The sequence below is a fragment of the Mustela putorius genome, unplaced genomic scaffold (assembly GCF_011764305.1).
Source record: "Mustela putorius furo isolate JIRA1106 unplaced genomic scaffold, ASM1176430v1.1 tig00000508_pilon_pilon_pilon, whole genome shotgun sequence".
Taxonomy (NCBI): Eukaryota; Metazoa; Chordata; class Mammalia; order Carnivora; family Mustelidae; genus Mustela; species Mustela putorius.
Genome location: NW_025421402.1, coordinates 18,850,639 through 18,872,981, shown reverse-complemented (window position 1 = coordinate 18,872,981; position 22,343 = coordinate 18,850,639). Strand labels below are relative to the sequence as shown.

General features: G+C 42.0%; 1 protein-coding gene across 4 annotated transcripts in view; it reads left to right on the top strand.

Moving 5' to 3' along the window:
• The first annotated feature begins 8,110 nt into the window (after positions 1 to 8,110).
• RAB3GAP2 (RAB3 GTPase activating non-catalytic protein subunit 2) overlaps positions 8,111 to 22,343 on the top strand; it is a 95,964-nt gene continuing 81,731 nt past the window's right edge. For 2 of the 4 annotated variants that reach the window (XM_045081164.1, XM_004751455.3), the window contains exon 1: positions 8,111 to 8,380. In XM_045081164.1, the coding sequence (XP_044937099.1) occupies positions 8,266 to 8,380 (115 nt within the window). In that variant the 5' untranslated portion in view covers positions 8,111 to 8,265. Of the gene's footprint in view, positions 8,381 to 8,421; positions 10,402 to 22,343 lie in introns of those variants that run through there. The other 2 variants (XM_004751456.3, XM_045081165.1) reach the window with 2 other exon arrangements.

Here is a 22,343-nt window from a genome sequence, read left to right as displayed (position 1 = left end):
CCAGTCAGTGTGAGGAGGAGAACTGAAAAGCCCAGAAAGAGGGGAGTGCTCCACTGAGCCCATAAGGGAAAGTTCCTCAACTATAGACTCTCATAGTCTGGGGAACTTTTACCAAAGAGGAACACAAAGCCAACGTTCAACCTAAACTCAGCCTCCAGTGGGAATGGTCAAGCACGTCATGAGAAGCTAGCCAGCCTACAAAATCCTGTCCTCTCCCCACAGGCCTTTAGACTGCCGGCAAGATGTGAAAAGTGGTATTAATGAAGAAGATGAAAAAAAGAGACTTTTCTCACTTTTAAGCAAGCCAAGCAATATCGACTAACCCTTAATTTCTGCAGGAAATAAAATCTGAGGACGTTCAAGTTCACATAGGCCAACACTCTGTGCTCCCCCTTGACCGTGGTGTCACCCTTCATGTTCTAGAAACAGCTGCTTGTGTTTCCTGTACATGCAAGTTATTGCTGCTCCCAAGCTTTTACTGATATTTCCTTTGTTCGGGTTAATTTCCTCCCTTCTCCCTTCCACTGTCATCAGCCAGCTAAAACCTATTCTGCTCTCAAGACTCAATTCAGCTATTACTACAAAAAGCCTTTTCTGAATCCCAAAGTTGTGCTATTTCCCCTCCTCTCCACCTTTGTAGCATTTTTTTAAAAGATTTTATTTATTTATTTGAGAGAGAGAGAGATAGCAAGAGGGAGAGCACAAGCAGGGTAGGGGGCGGGGAGAGGGAGAAGCTGGCTCTCCACTGAGAGGGAGCCCATGGGCTCAATCCCAGGACCCCAGGAATATGACCAACTGAGCCACTCAGGAGCGCCCCCCTCCACCCCCGTCTCCAGTAACCTCCACCAGTACTGGGTCTTATTTATATTTATGTCCACAGGGTCCCTGATTATTCATAGCACCTAGTGAGCCTCCAAGAGAGCCCTTAAATGAATGAACAAATTAAAGAGGAAATGCAAGAGTTATTGGAAGATTTACCAAATCACAGTGTCAGGAAGACAATTCGGGCAGCAACGTGTACGATGATTGAGGGAAGACATCAGAGTCAGCAGCAAGAGGGATCCTCAAGCTCTAAAAATAGCTCAGGTAAGTGGTCGTGAAGGTCTGGAATAAGGAGATGGAGATCAGGATGGAAAAGAGGGGCTCAATCCGAGGGACATTTTTGGAGGTTACATCAATAGAACTTGGTGGCTGGCTGATGAATAGGGGGAGCTAAGGGATATTTTTATTGTATTGTATTTTTAGTTAATTAATTAATTTGAGAGAGACTGCATGAGTGCGGGGTGGGGGGCAGAGAGAGACAGAGACAGAGACAGAGACTCTCCAGTAGACACGCTGCTGAGTGAGGACTCCAATATGGGGCTGGATCTCACGACCATGAGATCATGACCTGAGCTGAAATCAAGAGTCAGATGCCTAACCAACTGGGTTACCAAGGCGTCCTGATTTTATTTTTTTAATTTTTTAAAAGATTTTATTTATTGATTTATTGGACAGAGAGAGAGAGGGAACATAAGCAGGGGAGTGGGAGAAGGAGAAGCAGGCTTCCCGCTGAGTGGGGAGCCCAGTGCAGGGCTCTATCCCAGGACCCCGGGATCATGACCTGAGCCAAAGGCAGACGCTTAACCGACTGAACCCGTCAGGCGTCCCTGTTTTTTTTTAATTTTTAAAAGCACTTACGTATTAAGTAATCTCTACCCCCACGTGCAAACTGAGCTCAAAGGAGTCACATGTTCTACTGACTGAGCCAGCCAGGCGCCCCAAGAATATTTTTAGCCTTTTTGTTATTAAATGATCCACCAGCAGAAGAATAAACACTATTAACAGAAAGAAAGGAGTCTGGAATAAGAGTGACTTTGAAGAAGGAACTAGAGGAGAGGAGAAAGCTGAGAAAAAGCTAATAAAATATCCAGATCCAAAGTGATCCAAGGGGGAAAGAAAAGGGAGGCTGCAGCTTTGTGGAAGGTAGAGTTTGGGAAACCTGGAAGGACAGGATGAGTCAGAGTTGGCAAAGTCCGGTGAAGAAAGATGTCAGCCTCGGCTATGAAGAGTTCACAGATCCCAGTGTGATGGCTTTCTGAACTTGAAGTCCCAGGTTTACATAGAACTCCTTCCGACAATTTGCCCTTTTGTTGATCTGCCCTCGATTTCCCTTATGAAAATCACTGGTTGAAACTTCTTACTCAGCTACTAGACAACCCTGGGGATATTTCTTTATTTCATAGAACCTCTTCAGGATCGATTTCAGTTTTGCAAAATAAGAAAACAAGAAATATTTGGTCACCGGGGGTATATTTTGACATCCAAAGGAAACCAAAAGTATTTAAATAACGCAAAATGTCAGGTGGTTGGTCTAATCTCTTCTGAAGTACTCTAGAGAAAAAAAATATCAGATAAATGAAAATATTTTTATTGAAACGACCTATGGAACAGACCAAGCTTCCTTCACAAACAGTTCCTCTTGGTTATTTAGGTCATGCTGTGTCAGGATCAGGTTCTGCTGCAGTAACAGAAAACCCAAAATAACAGTAGCTGAAACACATAAAGATTTATTTTCTCATGTAAAAGAAATCTAGATGTGGCTGTCCAAGCATGACATGGCAGCTTCACAAAACAAAGGAGACCCAAGCTCCTGTCCTCATGCTCTGTCACTTCATTTGTCTAAAATGGATGCTGGAGCTACAACCATGATGCCACATTCTATGAAAGAAACAGAAAAGAGGGAGGAAAGATCAAAAGCGTTTTTCTCAGTTGTCTGTTCTTCTTTAAAGTAAACTTGCTGGAAATTCCTTCCAACAATTCCAACAGTCTGTGCTCCATCTCATGGGTCAGAACTCAGTCGTATGGATACTCTCAGAATCCAGAGACTGGGGAGTCTGACGACCAGATTGGGGAACCAGAAAGATTTGTTTTTAAATCCAGGCACTTAGTTGCCCCCATAATAGAGCGTTCTCTCAGTAAAGGTGAGAAAGGGAATGGGTTATCTCTTCCACAAACACCCACTCTCATTGTTTTAAAGATGGTGGCAAGTCGGGGCGCCTGGGTGGCTCAGCGGGTTAAGCCTCTGCCTTCGGCTCAGGTCGTGATCCCAGGGTGCTGGAATCGAGCCCCACATCGGGATGTCTGCTCAGCGGGGAGCTTGCTTCCCTCTCTCTCTCTGCCTGCTGCTCTAACTACTTGTGATCTATCTGTCAAATAAATAAAATCTTTAAAAAAAAAAAAAAAGCTGGTGACAAGTCGTAAATGTAGTAAGGTCAAGAAGACGGAAACTTATACTTGGAATGAAAACAAAACAAAACGAAACCGAGCTCTCAGAAAGATAACAGCAGATTGGTGGTTGCCAGAGATGGGGGGGTGGGGGGAGATGTGTGGAGTTTGGGCGAAATGGGTGAAGGAGATCAAAAGATAAAACTTCTACTCCTAAAATAAGTAAGTCGGGGCTTGTAATATACAGCATGGTCACTATAGTTAATAAGACTGTGTTGCTTATTTGAAAGTTGCTAAGGGTGTCGATCTCAAAAGGTCTCATCACAAGAAAATAATTGTAACTATGTATCGTGACAGATAGTAACTAGACTTGTGATGATCTTTGCGTAATATACATAAATATTGAACCATCATGTTGTACACCTGAAACTACCCTTATGTGCCAGTTTTAGCTAAAAAAAGTTATGAATGACACACACATAAAGATAAAGATTTATAAGCACCATCATACCTATATTTTTTAAACTAAGTATGCTAATATCTTCTCTATGGCATTATAGATTTGGGTCCAATGTAAATATTAGAAAATATGAAAAATATAAATATATTTTATTACATTCAAGCAAGCAGTAAAACACTGAAAGTTTAGTGAAGTTAGTTCTTTTTTCCCTAATTGCTAAATGCCAATAAAAAGAAACACTTCTTTTTCTCTCTAAAAAGTTTCTCCTTTAGCCAGAGTTAAAAAGAAAAAGATGCCGTAACTAGCCCCTGTGGCTGTTAGGAAAATAAGCTATCTCTGAAGTCAGGTAACATATTTTCTGCCAAGGAAACAGACTTTGGTATTCCATAAACTGGATAATCAGTTGTGACTTTCTACCTAGTAAATGCAATCACCTCTTCTTGTCTTTTACTCCCTTTCAATTCTTTATTGAACTCAACACAATCGATTCACCTGGTCATGAAATTTTCTTCTGCTTCCCTTGGCCTTTGTGACATGGTCCTACTATGTATGTTTACTTCTTTGCTTTTTTCCAGTCTCCTTTACTAGAGCTCTTCTTCCATTGGCTACCTCTGGCCTCTCTAATCCCATATTTCTAACTTCTGTATAAAAAAAATTTTTTTAAACCTACTTCTTCCATAGGCACCTCAAATTTAACACAACCCATGCTGAATTCATACAATACAGAATTCATCCAATTCCTGTTGGCCCAAATCCATTCCTCCTTTGACATTCTCTCTTTTGGTTGCTGACATGACATTGCCATCTCCATAGTTCTTTGCACAATGCACTTGAACATCAGTCACCTTGACTCTCATCTTCCCTCTCTACTACCCGTATCTAATCATATACTAAAAATCCACTGAGTTGGCCTCCAGAGTGGGACTGACTTTCCACTGTCATTACATCTCATTTAGAATATTTTAATGATATCTTGAGGTGTCTGTGTGTTTCGTTATGCCACATGCTGCTGCCTCATCCTGTTCTATCTTCTAAAAAAAATCTTCAATTGGCTACATCTTGTATGCAGAATAAAATTCAGATAGTAGTATTGGGGCTTTGAGGTTCTCTGTAATCTGGAACAATCTATTTATTGGCTTTCGTTCCTCTTCCTTACCACTCCTTTTCCACTGGACAAGCTTACCCATCAAAACTGATTTCCCTTTTTTCTCCCACAGCCCTGTATGAGAACCGAAAGTCACCCACAACCCTCATCACACTCTGCTTTTCGTTAGAATCCTTTGTAGTTTGTTTCCCGGTTGGGTAGTGACTCTCCGAAGGGCTCGTCCTTATCACCTCGCTGTGTTTACCACATTGCCTCTTAATAATAAATTAGATTATCCTCTGCAGATGTTTGCTGGATAAAGCCTAGTTGTATACAGGCCTTGCTTTTGCTCACACTTCAATTCAGACCTCAATTCGAGGGTGACCTTCTGTAAAACCATGAGGTAAAGTTTCAGTGTCCCTCTGTCCTCTTTTTCCCCTCTCCTTTCTCGCACTTAGAGACGCTCAGTGCCTTTGTGGTCACTCCTGTCCACCCATGCCTCTTACTGGGGTATCTACAGAGATCCCTCCTTTTAAGGCGCTCGAACCCTGAGACCTTTTCCTTCCCAGTTTCCTACCAAAACTACGCATCTCTGAGACAGATTTCAGAGTCCTTCTCTTCATTTTACAGATGAAGAGACCAAGGCCCTGGAAGGTGACATGAATTGCCCAAGTTCATATGACTTATTAGTGGGCCGAGATTGACCCACAATCTCCTAACTCTAAGACCATTGTTCGTTCTTTCTTTCACACTTCTCCTTCCATCCTGTATCTCAGTACCTTCAACTTCAGGGTGTCATTAAAGACGGGCAGGGACCTGCTGCCGACCATGTTCAGGAGGCATCTCTCTCCCTTTTAACCACAGTTACCAGCGCTCTAACTCACAATCATGGATTCTGGAGAACTCGTGTTAGTACCCTCCTGTGATGATTTTGGTCACAGAATCTGGATTATTGCGGTGCTTTTCCTAGCTCCCGAACTCATACCTCAGAAAGACACAGTCTATTCTGGGATGTGTAAAGCCTGCACATTTTCTGCAATGTGCTTCCTTGTGACTGTGTGGTTAGTGATGTTCCCTGTCTAACACAATCCTCCCACACTCACAGAAACCATGGCAGCAGAACTCCAGAGGCCTCCCCCTGCAGCTTTACAACTTCCTGGGGAAAGAGTTCAGTTCATGAATGTGTTGTAATTTCTGTGAAGGGTATCTGAAGTCCCTCAAAACATTCATGAATGAGCCTTTTCAATACCACTTGGAAGGAAGTCAGGGACTTCGCCATTGAAACCCAGCAATAATGAAATTCAATGGCTACGACACAGGAGATATATGAATGCCTCAGGGAAGAACAAAGGCCAGCTGAAGCAGCCAAAGGCAGTTACTTCCACAAAATGTATTTACCTGAATAGGAACTTGAATGGTTTTCAAGGAATGACACTGTATCCTTCCAAAAAGTATCACGTGTTCTTTATTCATCCTGCAAATCTAGGAATATAAATTTAAAATTTATTCTAGGTTGGTATTGGTGCCATATTTGGGGGCTTTAATCACCAGGACAGGATGATCTGAAGAAACATTCCATTTTTTTTTTTCAGATGGAAAAATGGAAGCATTGAAAGTTTGCCTTTTCTTCACGCTTGCGTCCTAGAATTACAGGTCTCTGATGCTTAAGGAAACTTATAGCACATCTAACCCACCCATGTATTTTATAGGTGAGAACTGATTCTTATTTAGCTGATAACATAGAGTAGCTAATTTTGTGACAATCATTCTACTCCAGAAAGAGGAATTAATGGAGTAGGATCCTGGGCACCAAGTTATATTTGTATTTTTAGGACTGTGTACACAGGCCTAACAGACATGAATGTTCTGGACTACATCTATATGCCTTCAATTAATTTCCATCCCATTTTCCGTCATATAAAGTGGATGACCACATTAGTTTTCTGTTTTGGGTTTTGGGAAGTATGTGAGTGTCTATGGTGCTTTGTGCTAACATTAAAATCATTCCTTTTTGTTTTTTAGGAAAAAATTACATAAATGAACTTCAAGAGTCTTCTCAACAACATTTAGGTTAATTTCTTTATTTAAAAAAAAAAAGTGAGAGTGGGGCGCCTAGGTGGCTCAGTGGTTTAAAGCCTCTGCCTTCAGCTCAGGTCATGATCTCAGGGTCCTGGAATCGAGCCCCGCATCCGGCTCTCTGCTCGGCAGGGAGCCTGCTTCCTCATCTCTCTCTGCTTGCCTCTGCCTACTTATGATCTCTCTCTCTGTCAAATAGATAAATAAAATCTTAAAAAAAAAAAAAAGTGAGATAAGCCACACTCTATCAGGATGGCACTGTGACTACCCCAAACAATGGTCAGAACAATACTTAAAAAAATATAAAGTGCCATGTAATAAAAGTGGGCTACTCTACTTTGTGCAGACATTCCACTCCACTTATTCCTTCAGTAAATATTTATTAAGCACTACCTGCCGGTCCTATGCTAGACACTGTTGATACAAAGAGGAGCTAAATGAGATCCCAACCTCCAAGAGTTTACACAACAAAGTCTGCTCCTGATTCGGCAACCCTCCACACCCACCCCAACAAGACTAAGGAGACAACCACTATGTAAGGGTCCCCTGTCATGTTCTGTCCAACCGCTTAGTCCTTCTCCCCTTCCTAGCATTGTCACGATTTCAGTTAAATGGTTGAGTCATTAATTGCTCAATACCTATCTGCCACTAAAATTTTAGCCCCGTGGAACAAGTATTTCATCCCTTTTATTCTCTGCTTCATACCCAGCGCTTCGCGTGGTTGGCACAGAGAAGACCCGCAACAAGTATTTGCTGAATGGACGGATGAACGTTACAATGAATGAAAAACCAAGTGGGTGTCCAAAACTTAAAAGTCTGTAATACAACGTCACTGTATTAGGCCGTGCATAGTACTACGGGAATTTGCAGGAGGAGCATTTAAACGTTAATCTTCACGGGGCTGATTCGCAAAAGAGAAAGCGAGCTCTTCAAACTCGGAGGCTTGGGTGGTGGACCGTCCCCCTCCGGCCTGCGCTGAGCTGCACAGGGATTCTTCTCTGGAATATCAGGATCGTGCCAACAGTAGGACCTCAATAAGATTGGTTAAATGACTCAAAGGCTGGCGGGCACAACGTCCAATTAGGTCATCTCTGGCTTAAAGCCATAACAAATAAAAGGGTTCGTTCCCGGGTGTCGGCGCAGAGCCCGGACGAAACCCGGCAGGCAGGGTCCACGTCGACGTCGGTTCTCCGGCAGCCGCCGGTCACGTGACTCGGACCTCGCCAGCCCCCCCCCTCCCCCCGCCCCCGGCGCCTGGGCCGTCCCGCGCCTGCGCAGCGCTCCGAGACGGCGGGCCCGAGCGCGCTGACAGCTTCCGGTTTGGTTTCCCCGCCCCTGCGCGGCTAAAGCAGTGCGGACTCGGCCGTGGAAGCCGTGGGGTCTCGGGGGGCAGGGCGTGGTGAGGTGCGGTGGGTGCCCGAGCGGGGTTCCCGGAGCCATGGCTTGCTCCATTGTCCAGTTCTGCTACTTCCAGGACCTCCAGGCCGCCCGGGACTTCCTCTTCCCTCATCTGCGGGAGGAGACCCCCAGCGGCGCCGTGCGGAGGGACCCCAGTAAGTGCCCCTCGGCTCCCCCTTCGCCCTCTCCCTCGCGGGTTCGGGTCTCCCGGCCGCCCCGCTGCCGCTGCCTTCAGGGCGCCTGGTTGCCCCAGCTCTTCCCTCTTCGCACCGCGATGATCCCCTGCACCTCCTCGTCCTCCAGCTCCGTCCGCCTCGGCGGCGTCGGTGTTGTCTTCCTCTCGCCCAGCTCTCTCCTGAACCTTCGCCCTCTGGCCAGAACTGCGCCCTGTCGCTTCTGCCGACCCCACTGCCCTCGCCCTCCTCCCCAGCCTCCTGTCCGAGTGCCCTCTCCAGCTCCTCCTCCCTCCACCGTTCCGGGTGCCGCACGGCTTGCTCGGCGATCGCGTCCTCCGCCCCGTGCCTTGCCAGCTGTCAGCGCTCTCCCCCGCTGCTGCCTCAACCCCGCGCCCTCTCCTCCGTCCCTGGGGCCTTCTGCCACCCTCCCTCCTGAAAGTGTTCCTCGTCGCCCGGTCTCCCTTCTTCCGGCCCCTTCCCCCACCATTCAGATGTAGAGCATCAATGTCTGATTGACAAGTGAGTGACTCCTGAGGTGGTGAGTAAGCGTCTCCCAGAGAAGGAAAACCTGCCAGGAGGTGAGGGCGACTCGACAGTGGGAACGAAAATTACAGCCACACGGCCGGGAAAAGTTAATTTCCTGGACTGCGAAGAGACGCCTCCCCCCTGTCGTTATCACCGAGGAGTGTTAAGTAAGCCCTGGTCCAGGTGGTATGAAGTCCCAAGTGGGTTTCTTAGATCCTGCATAGCTTCTCAGAATTGCCCACGTTTCTCCCATTTGTGTTTATTGGTTTCTTCGTGTTTCCCACCTGAAGCACGTTTGGTTTTGTAGTACCGCGCTGTCATTTTGGTCATTTTGTGCTATACTGGAATGGTGAGAAAAGGCCCAGTAAGTAAACTCCTTCCCGTTTCTTAAATGTAGAAGATACCAAATCGGAGGGATCGGTGCATATTTACTCTGTGCCGGTCAGTAGTGCTGCAGAGCAAGTCAGGGGGGCGGTCTCTGCCCTCTAGGAGCTGTGGTTTACCGGGACAAAAATTAACAGCCATCGGTGTGATTGATACTCATGTGTCTATATATCCATACATGCACATGTAGGTATTGGCACTAGCGGACCCTCCCTGAAGTGGTCATACGGAAGCCCACCTTCGAAGTAATGGTTAGATGTGTAGGGGAGGGGTCATAGGATGTGCAGAGGAAGGGAGCTAAGAAGAGCTGCCTGCCTGAAGACGGGGGTGTGGGGAGATGAGGCTGTAAGGTGGTAAGGGGTTTGTTTGCTCAGGAGAGACCTACGGAAGTAGTGGGACGCGTGAAAGACTTCCAGCAGAGAAAGGACATGGTCAGGTTTGTACTCGCAGTCAGCCACGTTTTTGGATACCTGTTCTGTGCCTTGGTGGCAGTGTGGCAAGATGGAAAGCAGGGAGATTGGTGGGAGGTTGTGCCAAAAATCCCAAGAAGCCTGGTGAGCTTGAACTAAAATCACCTCCGCAGGACTTGAGAGGAAGAGATAGGAGTGGGAAGCCATTCAGGAGGTAGAGTCTGCAGGACCTGGTGAAGATCCATCCGGTGGTGGGGGCGTAGCTGATGACGGAAATTGCTGAGAATGCCTTTGGCCTGGGCGAGGATGTTTAATGGGAGAGAATGAAGGAGGTAGGCTTTGGATGTGAAATGTTTCTGGTATGTCCAAGGGAGGGAGTGCAGTCAAACACAATCTAGAGGTCTAAAAGTTAGACCCCGGGCCAGCCATGTTAGTTTGAGGATTACCGGCTGGAAGGGTCGGTTCAGTCTCCAAGATGGTGTATGCAGTGAAGCGAACCAAGTACTGAAGATGAACCCTTAGAGGAGCTGCTGTTTATGAGTCATGTAGAGGTTAATGAGAAGAAGACGGAGAAAGGGAGGAAAACCAGGTGAGAGCCGTGCCAGGGAGCACGGGGAGCAGAGGATGTGACGAAGCGGCAGAGCGTCGTCAGCAGTTGCAGCTGAGCTGAGGTCGGCTAAGGTGAGAATGCACGAGTGCCCATTGCTTTGGGGAAGATGCAGGTGGCTGGGACCTTAGGGCAGTTTCTGTGGACTGGTGGAGGCACAAGGCATATTTACAGGCCACTGAGGAGCTAAAACAAAGAAGTTGAGTTTTTCAAGGGGCCAGGTTGTGAAGGATGGTGGATCCAGGACGGTGGACAGGGGATGTAGAGGAAACAACACATTTTCTCGATCTCTCTGCCACTCCCCTGCTCTTCTTCCATCTGGGCAGCGGCGCCCGTCTTGTCACAGAACTTCCTGCTTCCGCGCTTGGCTTCTTGTAATTATTTTCCAAAAGCAGCCAGAGTGAGCTTTTAAAGACAATTTAGATCATGACATGCCCCTTTATAACTCTATAGCTTTTAATTGCACTTAATATAAAATCTGAAGGTCTTACATTGTTTATAAGGCCCATGAGGCCCTGCCTCCTGCCGCTTCTTGCACCCCATTTTACTCTCCGCTTACCTCTTGTGCTTCAGGCACGCTTTGTTGTGGTTAAACCAGTCAGGCTCATTTGTGCTGGAGGCCTGTGCCCTTGCTCTTGCCTCTGCTTTGGAGGCTGTATGCAGATCTGCATTCTAGACACGTCTTGTTGGTCAAGTCTCATCTCAGCTGTCAACACCTCCTGGAGGCCTTTTCTGATCACTAAATCTAATGTAGTCATTCCTGCCCCCCCCAATCATATTTGTTACTCTGAGTCATATTGTCTTGTTTTTGTCCCTGTGTCTGTGTTGTCCAGTATGGTAGCCTCTAGCCACATGTAACTCTTGAGCCCTTGAAATGTGGCAAGTGCTACCAAAGAACTGAATTTTTAATTTTACTTAATTTAAGCTTAAATTAATTAAAATGTTCCAGTTGCGGCTAGTGCCTACCATATTGTATAGCACAATTAGAGGTGCCAAAATTTAGGCACATACAGGTTGAATACTTGTCCAAGGTCACACAGTGAAGGCTAGTCTAAGGATATGAACTCGATCCAGGCAGTTGGGGGTGTATAGTCATACCCCTAAGCATCTGGATTAATTTGCTGTATGTGCTTACAGGCTTACAAGTGTGATTTAATTTATTATCCTTTCAAATCAAATTCTTAGGTTTGTGTATATTGGTATTATTGGGGCTTTCATCAATTCATGTGGAAAATAAATGGAGAAAGAGCTTAACCAGTGAGCCCCTTTGCCAAACCAATATTTTACAGTTAAAACAGTGCTTTAATTTACTAATAAAGATCATCAAAATATCTTGTCCTACTCTTAATAATGTATTTGGAATTCTAGGGATGACTAGTGCTATAGATTCCCATAATCATTGCGTGTCTTGTTTTATTAAAAAACAAACAAAGAAAAATAATAGAATTTGTAAAGGGCTCTTCATTAAGAGAAACTGAACTACTCATGTAGGACCTGCCTTAACCTATTGATGGTGTTTGACCTTGCTTTGCTTCACATTTATTAGTGTTATAAATGATTATTGGGAAAGGAGTCATGAGATCTTTTTATCTTCCTAGCTTATATAGTTTTAATTTCTTATGCCAGCTCATTTATAGGGGATATGTAAAACCAGAACAACAATAATGATAATCTTGAAGGCTTATTAGTTGTTTTGATTATTTCAATGTGGACAGCTGGCATAGACCTAATGATAACTGGCACCTGGGCACCCAGAACTCAGTACTGCTCTCTTCCATGTTTGAATTGTCGGAGAATAACAGAATGACTTTGTTACTTTGTATCTTCAATTGAGAAATGAGACTATCTTCTGTGGCTTTAAAGATTTTTTTTTTTTTTTAAATTGGTCAGAGAGAGAGAGTGTGCACACAAGCAGGGGGAACAGCAGGCGGAGGGAGAAGCAGGTTCCCTGCTGAGCAAGGAGCCCGAGGCAGGACTTGATCCCAGGACACTGGGATCATGACCTGAACTGAAGGCAGATGCTTAACTTACCGAGCCACCCAAGTGTCCCTCTTCTATGGCTTTAAAAGAGGTCTAGAACCTCACTATTTTTGAATGTTTACACTAGTGATAACTATTAATACTTGTTTCTACTCAGATGCTATTTCAGACAAAACATTTGGTTTCATACTTTGAAATTTCAGAGATGGGTAATAGTAGGGGTCCTCACGTAAACTACAGTGGCATAATTTCCAGTGAGACTGGATTTTTAGACCAGAACTTTGTGATATTTAAAATCAAGTTGGGCAGAGAAAGAAATGCATGTACAGAGAGGGAGAATCAGAATATTTGGAGGTAATGGGTATTACAGTATTGTGGATCTCCTAATTTACTTGATAAGAAAATAATTTCCTAGTGACATACTAAAAAAGTAAGGCAGCTTTCCTTCTCACCTCTTACCAGAAAGAGAAGATAAAGCATGCAGGGAGTTATGTTGGAGTCATCAATTAAAGTCGTGTTTTTATACAGTCACTGAGCAGAGTGTGCTTTTTAGGATCACCTGAAATCATGGGATTACTTTACACGATGGGATATTACAAAGGACATAAAATGCCCATTTTTTATGCTTTGTGAAAAACTTTCTCTTGTTTGAGATCCTACCGGGGGAACGTTTATAGGAGTTTCAGAAAATTTGTGGAGTGAATGGATTTTGTTAGCAATTTAAGATTGGAAGAGGCTCTCGCTGATAAAATTTGTCAATGAGGAAACTGAGACATAACATAGTCTTTAATTCCTTCATAGAGCTAGTGTTTGTTGAGTACTTCCATGTACTAAGAACAAAGTGGTCTTAAAGGGTGAATAAAATAGGTTCCTCTCCTCAAGGAGCTTCCTGTCAATAAAGGAAATAAGCATGTAACAGGAGTGTTACAGGTGTTGTCCTGTAATTTGGCACATGAGAGGTGGAGAATGAAGGAGTGTTAGTTCATGCTGTACAGGGGATTCAGGGAAGTTGTTGGAGAGGAAGCATCAGCTTTACCAAGTCTTATCCCATCAGATGGAGAGAAAATGGTCAAGTAAGGGATGTGAAACAGGATGGGGTTCAGAAAGCTGCAAGTAGCAAATTGTGGGAGAGTAGGGTATGGTGAGGGACGAAGCTGCAGAGATTGTCGGGAACTTAAATTTTACACAGTACAGGGTCGTCAGATGGAAGTTAATACTTTGGAGTTACATGGAAATTTGCCCAAGGGTTAATTGGAAACAGTTTAAAATAAATTAATTTCCATGTACTCTTATGAAAGTACCTAGTTTTCTACCTGCCCTTTTCCCATTTCACTAAAGACTCATCTTTCACATATTCTGAATATTATCATAGTAAGTTGCTTCAGGGTGTTTAAAAAAAAAATTTCCCCTTTAATCAAGGCACCGTGAACTCCCCCATCCATCTCTCTGAGACATTTCCTAATAATTTTTGTTTTTATGTCCATCATCAAAATTTGTGATATGTGTGTGTTGTTTTTCTCAGTTATCAACTTTTAATAATAATTGCAATAAGTCAAGAAGAAAAATTCTAATATGTGGAGTCTTACCACAAGAACACTTTTCTCAGTTCATGTTTCTGCAGAGAAATTTTTGGATTAATAATAAAAATAATATTACATTAGAATAGCACTTTGGAGGAAATGGAATGGAAATAAGAATTTAAGGAGAAAAAAATTACTTTTAGAGAACATCATTTTTTAACAGACATTGCTGTGTGTCATAATTTTCCTATAGTATATAGAATCCACTGAATACATTTAGAAGGATGGTATACATTTATATTAAAATACCATGTTTATTGTATTTAAGAAATTACATCTTTCGTACAAGGGATACATACCATTGAAAACCTTTTGGGATATATATAAATAAAAAGTTCGAAGGCTGTCTTCTATAGGGCTCAGTCGTTCCCAATCTTTTTTTTTTCTTTTTCCATTATAGCACACATAAAAAAAAAATACTTGGTATCCGAATAGTGAAAGCAGTTTTGAAAAAGAAGGAAAAAGTTGGAGGGCTTATACTTCTTGATTTCAAAACGTTACAAAAACTGCAATAATGAAAATCAGCAATTCAAGGTAGTCACACTGGTACTGGCATAAAGACAAATAGACCAGTAGGCTAGAGTCTGGAAATAAACCCTTGCATATATGGTCAGATGATCTTTGGCAAGGGTACCAAGATCACTCAGTAGGGAAAAGGACAGTTTCTTCAACAAATGGTATTCGGAAGACTGCATATCCAAACACGAAAGAATGAAGTTGGACCTTTGTCTTAGACCAAATACAAAAATTAACTGGAAATGGATTACAGACATAAACACCTAAAACTGTAAATACTTAGAGGAAAACATAGGGGAAGGCTGCATGACATTGGAACTTCATAATGACTTCTGGTTGGATATAACACAGAAGGCACAGGGAACGAAAGCAAAAACAGACAAATGGGACTATATCAAACTTTAAAACATTTAAAACATGACTCAAAGGATGGGATCAAGAGTAAAAAGGCAACCTATGAAATGGGGGGAAACATTTGCAAATCATGTATCTGATAAGGGATTAGTGTCCTCAGTATATAAAGAACTGTAGCTCAACAGTAAACTGATTAAAAACTGGGCAAAGGACTTGAATAGACATTTTTCCAAAGATTTCATATAAGTGGTCAATAAGCATGAATAGATGCTCGGTATCAGTAATCATAAGAGAGATGCCAATCGGAATCATAATGAGCGATCACATCCATTAGGATGGCTATCATTAAAAAAAAAAAAAATAACAACTGTTGGCAGGGATGTGGAGAAATTGGAGCTCTACACTGTTGGTGGAATTTTAAAATGATCCCACTGCTATGGAAAACATTATGGAATTTCCTCAAAAAAAGATGGAATTACTGTATAATCCAGCAATCTCATTTCTGGGTATATATCCAAAAGAGTTGAAAGCAGTGTCTCAGAGATATTTGCACACCTATGTTCATAGGAGCACTACTCACAAAACCCAAGGAGTAGAAGTAATCCAAATGTTTATGTTGAATGAATGGATAAACACACACTCATACACGCACACACAGAGTGGAATATTATTCAACCTTACCAAGGAAGGGACTCCTACAATATGCTACAATGGGAATGAATCTCGAGGACACTGCTATGATATATATTAGTCACAGAAAGACACATGCTGTATGATTCCACTAAAGTAATTAAATTCATAGAAATGGGAACTAGAATGGAGTTACTAGGACTTCGGAGGAAGAACTAAAGGGGACTTATTTGGTGGGTATAGAGTTTCATATTTGCAAGATTAAAAAGTTCTAGAAATCTGTTTCACAACAGTGTGAATATACTTTGCACTACTGAACTGTACACTTAAAAATGGTTAAGATGGTAAATTTTAGGTTATGTTTTTAGTATATGTGCTGCCGAAGCGAGCACAAGGTTATGTTTTTAACATAATAAAAATTGTGTCAGTTACGGGCACCCAGGTGGCTCAGTGGGTTAAGCCTCTGCTCAGGTCATGATCTCAGGGTCCTGGGATCGAGCCCTGCATCGGGTTCTCTGCTCAGCAGGGAACCTGCTTCTCCCTCTCTCTCTGCCTGCTTCTCTGCCTGCTTGTGTCTGTCTAATAAATAAAATATTAAAAAAAAAGTCTGTATATTTTAAAAAAATTATGTCAGTTAATACGGCCATGGAGAGATTGGTCATACAAAATAGCTAAAGCTACTCATGGTGGGCAGTGACCTGCTTTCCAGTAGCCCCAGGCCCTACCTGGCTGTCTTAAAAGATGAGAGGGTTAATATCTTGGTTCAACCTGTAACCTGTTTGCAGTTTACTAGGAACCTCTGCTATCCGCAGAGGGTAGCCATTAATGGTTTAAAAAAAAAATTATTTTTTATTTGGCAGAGGGTAACCACTGATGTTTATTTTTTATTTTTTAAAAAAGATTTTATTTATTTATTTGACAGACGGTGAGAGAGGGAATACAAGCAGTGAGACTGGGAGAGGGAGAAGCAGGCTTCTTGCTGAGCAGGGAGCCCAGTGTGGGGCTTGATTCCAGGATCCCGGGATTATGACCTGAGCTGAAGGCAGACACTTAACGACTGAGCCACCCAGGTGCCCCGCCATGGATGGTTTTAAACGAAAGCATAGCATTTCAAGATTTGAGTTGTGGACAGATAGATTTGGTGGCTGTGAAAAGAATAGGTTGGGTAGTTCAAAGCTGGAGGTAGGTGATTGTTTGGGAGATGTTTCTAGAAGTCAGTTGCAGACCTTCAGAAGTAAAGAGAACTCAGGCAGTAACAATGGTGATGGAGCTTGAAACTTGCTAGAGTTAGCAGTGGCAATCTGTAAAAACGGAATTTGAGCTGAGAAATAGGATAACCAGTTAATATTTTGGAGACATTTTTATGTCAGCAAAGAAAGAATGGATGGGAGTGGTGGGAGAATGTGGAAGCAGAATGACCAGTGGGGGGCCATTGCAGTATTCCAGAAGGGAGGGGTAATCTTAGATTGGTATTCCTTAGGCATTATTTGATTTTACTTAAAGGGACAATCCTGGAATTATAAGACAGCAAGTAATTTTTGATGACTGCTATGATAATACCACTTGGAGCTATAGAGACCCTAAATGAACCTTCCTTATGCAAAGGAATCATTGAATCCTTTGATTCAATGAATCCTTGAATCCTAAAATGTGTGCCGTGCCCATATTTCTCCCTTGAAAAGAAGACCAGAAACAGTCTTTCGAACACAGGTCATGTTTCTTTGTACCGTGTGAACCTATGTCTCACATATAAACTGCCCAGAAGAGAAGGTCAAGAGAGACATAGTTACTCATTATCGCATTGCTTTTTTTTTTTTAAAATCAGACATGAAACCACCTTTTGGCTACTCATACCCTACCTTCTAGGTGTTAAAACTTCAGCGTCATGCTGTTTAGTGTGGTAGCCACTAGTCATATGTGGTAATTTAAATTTATGTTTCATAGAAAATAAAAGTAAAAATTCAGTTCCTTAGTCATACTAGCTACTTTTCAAGTGCTCATTGACTACATATGCCTAGTGGGTACCTTCCTGGATAGCACAGATACAGAACACTTCCATCATCAAAGAAAGTTCTGTTGTGCTGCTATGGTGAGAATCCTCTGAGACTTTCTGCTTTGTCAACACACAGACCTGTTGCTTGGGCATTTATTTTTTAATTTTTATTATCTCACTCTTAAAAAATAAGCATTCTGGGGGGGGGGCACCTGGGTGGCTCAGTGGGTTAAGCCGCTGCCTTCGGCTTAGGTCATGATCTCAGGGTCCTGGGATCGAGCCCCGCATCTGGCTCTCTGCTCAGCAGGGAGCCTGCTTCCCTCTCTCTCTGCCTGCCTCTCTGCCTGCTTGTGATATCTCTCTGTCAAATAAATAAATAAAATCTTTAAAAAAAAATATGTATTCTGGAACTCTGTGTGTGTGTGTGTGTGTATGTGTACTGAATTATATATCTTTCCCAGTTTGTATATGCAACTCTGTAGCATTCTTTCTAAAGGCTGTGCAGTGTTCCAATGAAGACTCTACAAGGCTATATTTTACTATTTCCCTGTCAATGAACACTTAGATCGTATCCAAAATTTTTGCTATAAGAAAATGCTCCAAATAAGCATCCTTCTGCATGTCTTTATGTAGGATATTGGTTTGTTTGTTTGTTTGTTTTTTAAAGATATTTAATTTTTTGAGAGAGAGAGAGAACAAGCAGACTCCTCACTGAGCAGGAAGCCTGATGTGGGACTCGATCCTGGGACTCCAAGATCACAACCTGAGGTGAAGGCAGATGCTTAACCAACTGAGCCACCCAGGTGCCCAGGATATTGGTATTTCTATATGTACATTTCCAGGATTGGAATTGCCGAATAATAGAAATTGACATTTTAAATGCTGGTTTCAGTTGCCAGATTACTCTAAAAATTTGTCCGGTTCATTCCTATCCATGTTAAACAGAAATGCCCATTTACGTATGTTGTCATTCTGTGTTATCAGTTCCCTTGACTTTTGCTTTACTGATAAGTGAATAATGGTTCTCATGTGATAGTAAGATTATTGTCAGGCTTTATCTGTATTTTTTTTTTAAAACAGCAGGTAATAACAAAGTTAAGCTGGTATTTGAAGAATTTAAATATGAAGAAAGTTTTCTTTCTCACAGAGACTAGTTGAATATTAGAATGGGTTAAATAATAGTGTTGATTTAGAATATGCAGAAAGTACCAAAATAGCTAGCATTGTTTACATACCTTCACCCATATATCATAATGGTGTACCCTTACCCTGTTAGCATGCTCATCTCTTTCTGCTGCTTTGGATACACAGGTAACATGGCATTGTAGGAAACAATTATAAAGGATGCAGTTTTTTTCTAATATAATATATTATTGCCTTTAGTCCTTTAAAAGAAAATAGAACATGGAATCAGGCAATTAAATTTCATTGTTTATATGGATTGTTTTGTTTTGTTGCTTTTGTTAAGGTGGGTCTAAAGATTTCTTAGGTTTTTGGCCAAAGGGAGCATGTTTATTTTTATAAGCTTTTTAGAGCTTTTTAGAACTTTCAGTTCTGTCATTTTGTGAATTGTCTATTAGGGCATACTTTGTTATGTGATACGAGAGGTCACTTATTTAACAACAGGGATCGTTAGAATTCCAGAACTAAAAGGGCCCTTGGGACTCCTGAGTGGCTCAGTCGGTTAAGCGGCTGCCTTCGGCTCGGGTCATGATCCCAGCTAGGTCTGGAATCCTGTCCTGTCTGCCTGCATCAGGCTCCTTGCTTGGCAGGGAGCCTGCTTCTCTCTCTTCCTCTGCCTGCCACTCTGCCTGCTTGTGTTCTCTCTCTCTCTCTATCAAATAAGTAAATAAAATTAAGAAAAAAATAGAACTAAAAGGGCCTTTAAGATCTAGTATGATTTAGTGATAGTGGTTTGAAAGAAGCTCTGTTTCCTGAATTGGGATGGCCTCATTTTAGATAGTTATATATTTTTAGGTGCTGAAAAGAAAATGCTAATATGAAATTTATTTTCCCACTTCCTTAGAAGTAGATTAATAATTCCGAAGCATAAGAAATTAGGAAGCAGCTTCTCTATTCTTTAGTTATTTTTTACTTTGGGTTAGTAAATGATGGGTTCTTTGCCTGGCCAAGGAGAGCCAGGTAAGATTTGTTGAAGTTTTTAAATTATTTACAAGTCATAAGTTCTAGAGGTTCCTTCTCCTTACAGAAACAAGTACATTTTCTGTTTGTTTGTTTTTTTTTCTTGTCTCAGAAGAATGGAAATGGATGTGCTTCTGTGCTAATAAGATATTTTATTAGACCATGGAGATTAAATTAAGTCATCCTTTTCCTAACACTTAATAATTCCAGCTTCTCATTTGGTTTTTGATCTTGATATAGTCATATTGGAAAAAGCAAATATTGCCAAATTAATTGCTCACTTCAGGATTCAATTTCCTTTCTAGCTTCAGGTTATTCTTCTATGAGAAACACACTCAGTTTATGGGGACAGGCTGTTCAGAAGCAGATCGAAATAAGATATATTGGGAATTAAAAAGAACTATGGAAAACAGAAGTTGAATTTCTTATTTGAGCTTTTGTTGGTGGAATAATTCATTCACTGGAAATACCCCTAAAAAAGAAAACTGTAATTTTTGATGATTGCATTAAAATGTGTTTTCTCTATGTTTCAATGATTATATCATTTAACAAGTGAGAGACTGAAGAGTTTTTTTATACTAGTGTAATCTGATCTCTTCTGGGGAAAAAATTCTTTCTAGAAGGAGGTGTAGTTACATTTTACATGTTGAAGTCCAAGTCAGTGAGTGGTTTTACACATTCAGGCAAAACGTTGAACTTATTCAGGATAAGAACAACAGTTGGTGCGTATGTTATCAATTCCTCTAGATCACGATGGTCATCTTCAGTGACAGGTGTAAAGTTCAGGGTTGAAAAGTCAAATGACTAATCAGTGAGGAAGTAGTTGCTTTTTGTTACTATTTATTCATCTTGCCTGTTTTTATTTCTTTTCAAGTCATATACGTTGGTTAGAGATCAGCTTATGAAATATTTTAATGTAAAGAACAAGTATAATTCAAGATGTGGTAAAAAACTTGAATGAACGCTCATCAAATGAGGTGGACTGATGAAATATTTTAAGCTGGCAAACTTCTGCAAAGACTCAAATCTTCAACGTAGTCCTTGAGTTTCTGTGAATTTAAAAGGAAATTGGCAGGGCACCTGGGTGGCTCAGTGGGTTAAAGCCTCTGCCTTGGCTCAGGTCCTGATCTCAGGGTCCTGGGATCAAGCCCCGCATCTGGCTCTCTGCTCAGCAGGGAGCCTGCTTCCCTCTCTCTCTGCCTGCCTCTCTGCCTGCTTGTGATCTCTGTCAAATAAATAAAATCTTTAAAAAACTAGATAAATAAAAGGAAATTGGCTAAGGGTATGAAAATTGATTTTAAAGGAAGTTCACCGTTCAATAAAGGTTCGCACACACCCACCCCCACACCGCCAAAGTAAAAGATTCAAAACTAAGCAGAAATGTCTCATGTACTTGGAAGTGCCATTTTTTTAGTTTAGGTTGTACAGGAAATGGGATGGGAACCCCCAGTTAAAACATGAGCTTTTAAGGGATGCCTGGGTGGCTCAGTGGGTGAAACATCTATCTTTGACTTTGGCTCAAGTCAGGGTCCTGGGATTGAGCCCTGCATTGGGCTCCCTTTGAGCAGGGCGTCTGCTGCTCCCTTTTCCTCTTCTCTTCCCCCTCACTGCTGCGTGCACGCTCGCTCTCTCTCAAATAAATAAAGTCTTTTAAAAAAAATGAGCTTTGAAATACTTAGCTTATAGCCGGATGCTGTTCTGATGTAATATTGTTGTAAAGTAACTGCTTTAGGAACCCTATCCGGCACATGAATCATAGCATGAAAGTAGCAAGACTAGGAAAGCAGTCTCATAATCTATTTTTAGACTTCTCCAATGACAACGTTTCCCATTTTTTAGAAGTTTCTTTATAGGTAAGTTTATTTTATTTTTTTATTTTAATTCCAGTATTAATAACATACAGTGTTATATTAGCTTCAGGTGTACCGTATAGCGACTGATTGAGCCATTCCTTACATCACCCAGTGCTGATCACAAATGCACTCCTTGATCCCCATCTCCTGTTTTACCCCTCCCTTACCCCCCTCCCTGCTGGTAATCATGAGTTTGTTCTCTATACTTAACAGTCTGTTTCTTAGTTTGTCTCTTTTTTTTCCCCCCCTTTGCTTATTTTGTATCTTAAATTCCACATACAGTTGAAATCCTGGTGTTTGTCTTTCCCTGACTTAACTTCCTTTAACCTTATATACCCTTTGGATTCATCCCTGTTGTCGTAAATGGTAAGATTTCATTCTTTTTTTATGGCTGATCTTCCACTCTGTGTGTGTACCACCTGTTCTTTTTTTTTTTTTTTTAATTTATTAATTTATTTATTTATTTATCAGAGAGAGAGAGCGAGAGCGAGCACAGGCAGACAGAGTGGAAGGCAGAGTCAGAGGGAGAAGCAGGCTCCCTGCAGAGCAAGGAGCCCGATGTGGGACTTGATCCCAGGACGCTGGGATCATGACCTGAGCCGAAGGCAGCTGCTTAACCAACTGAGCCACCCAGGGGTCCCTACCACCTGTTCTTTATCCATTCATCCTTGGTAATCCATGGATCCATGAATGTCCATTCATATGGTAATTCTGTTTTTAATTGTTTGAGGAACAATTAAACAGTGGCTGCACCCTTCTGTATTTCCACCAGTTGTGCACAAGAGTTCCTTTTCTCCACATTCTCACCAATCCTTGTTGTTGTGTTTTGATTTTAGCTATTTGGACAGGTATGAGGTGATATCTCATTGCGTTTTGATTTGCATTTCCCTCATGAGTGATGTTGAGCATCTTTTTATGTGTCTGTTGGCCATCTGTATATCTTCTTTGGAGAAATGTGTGTTCATGTC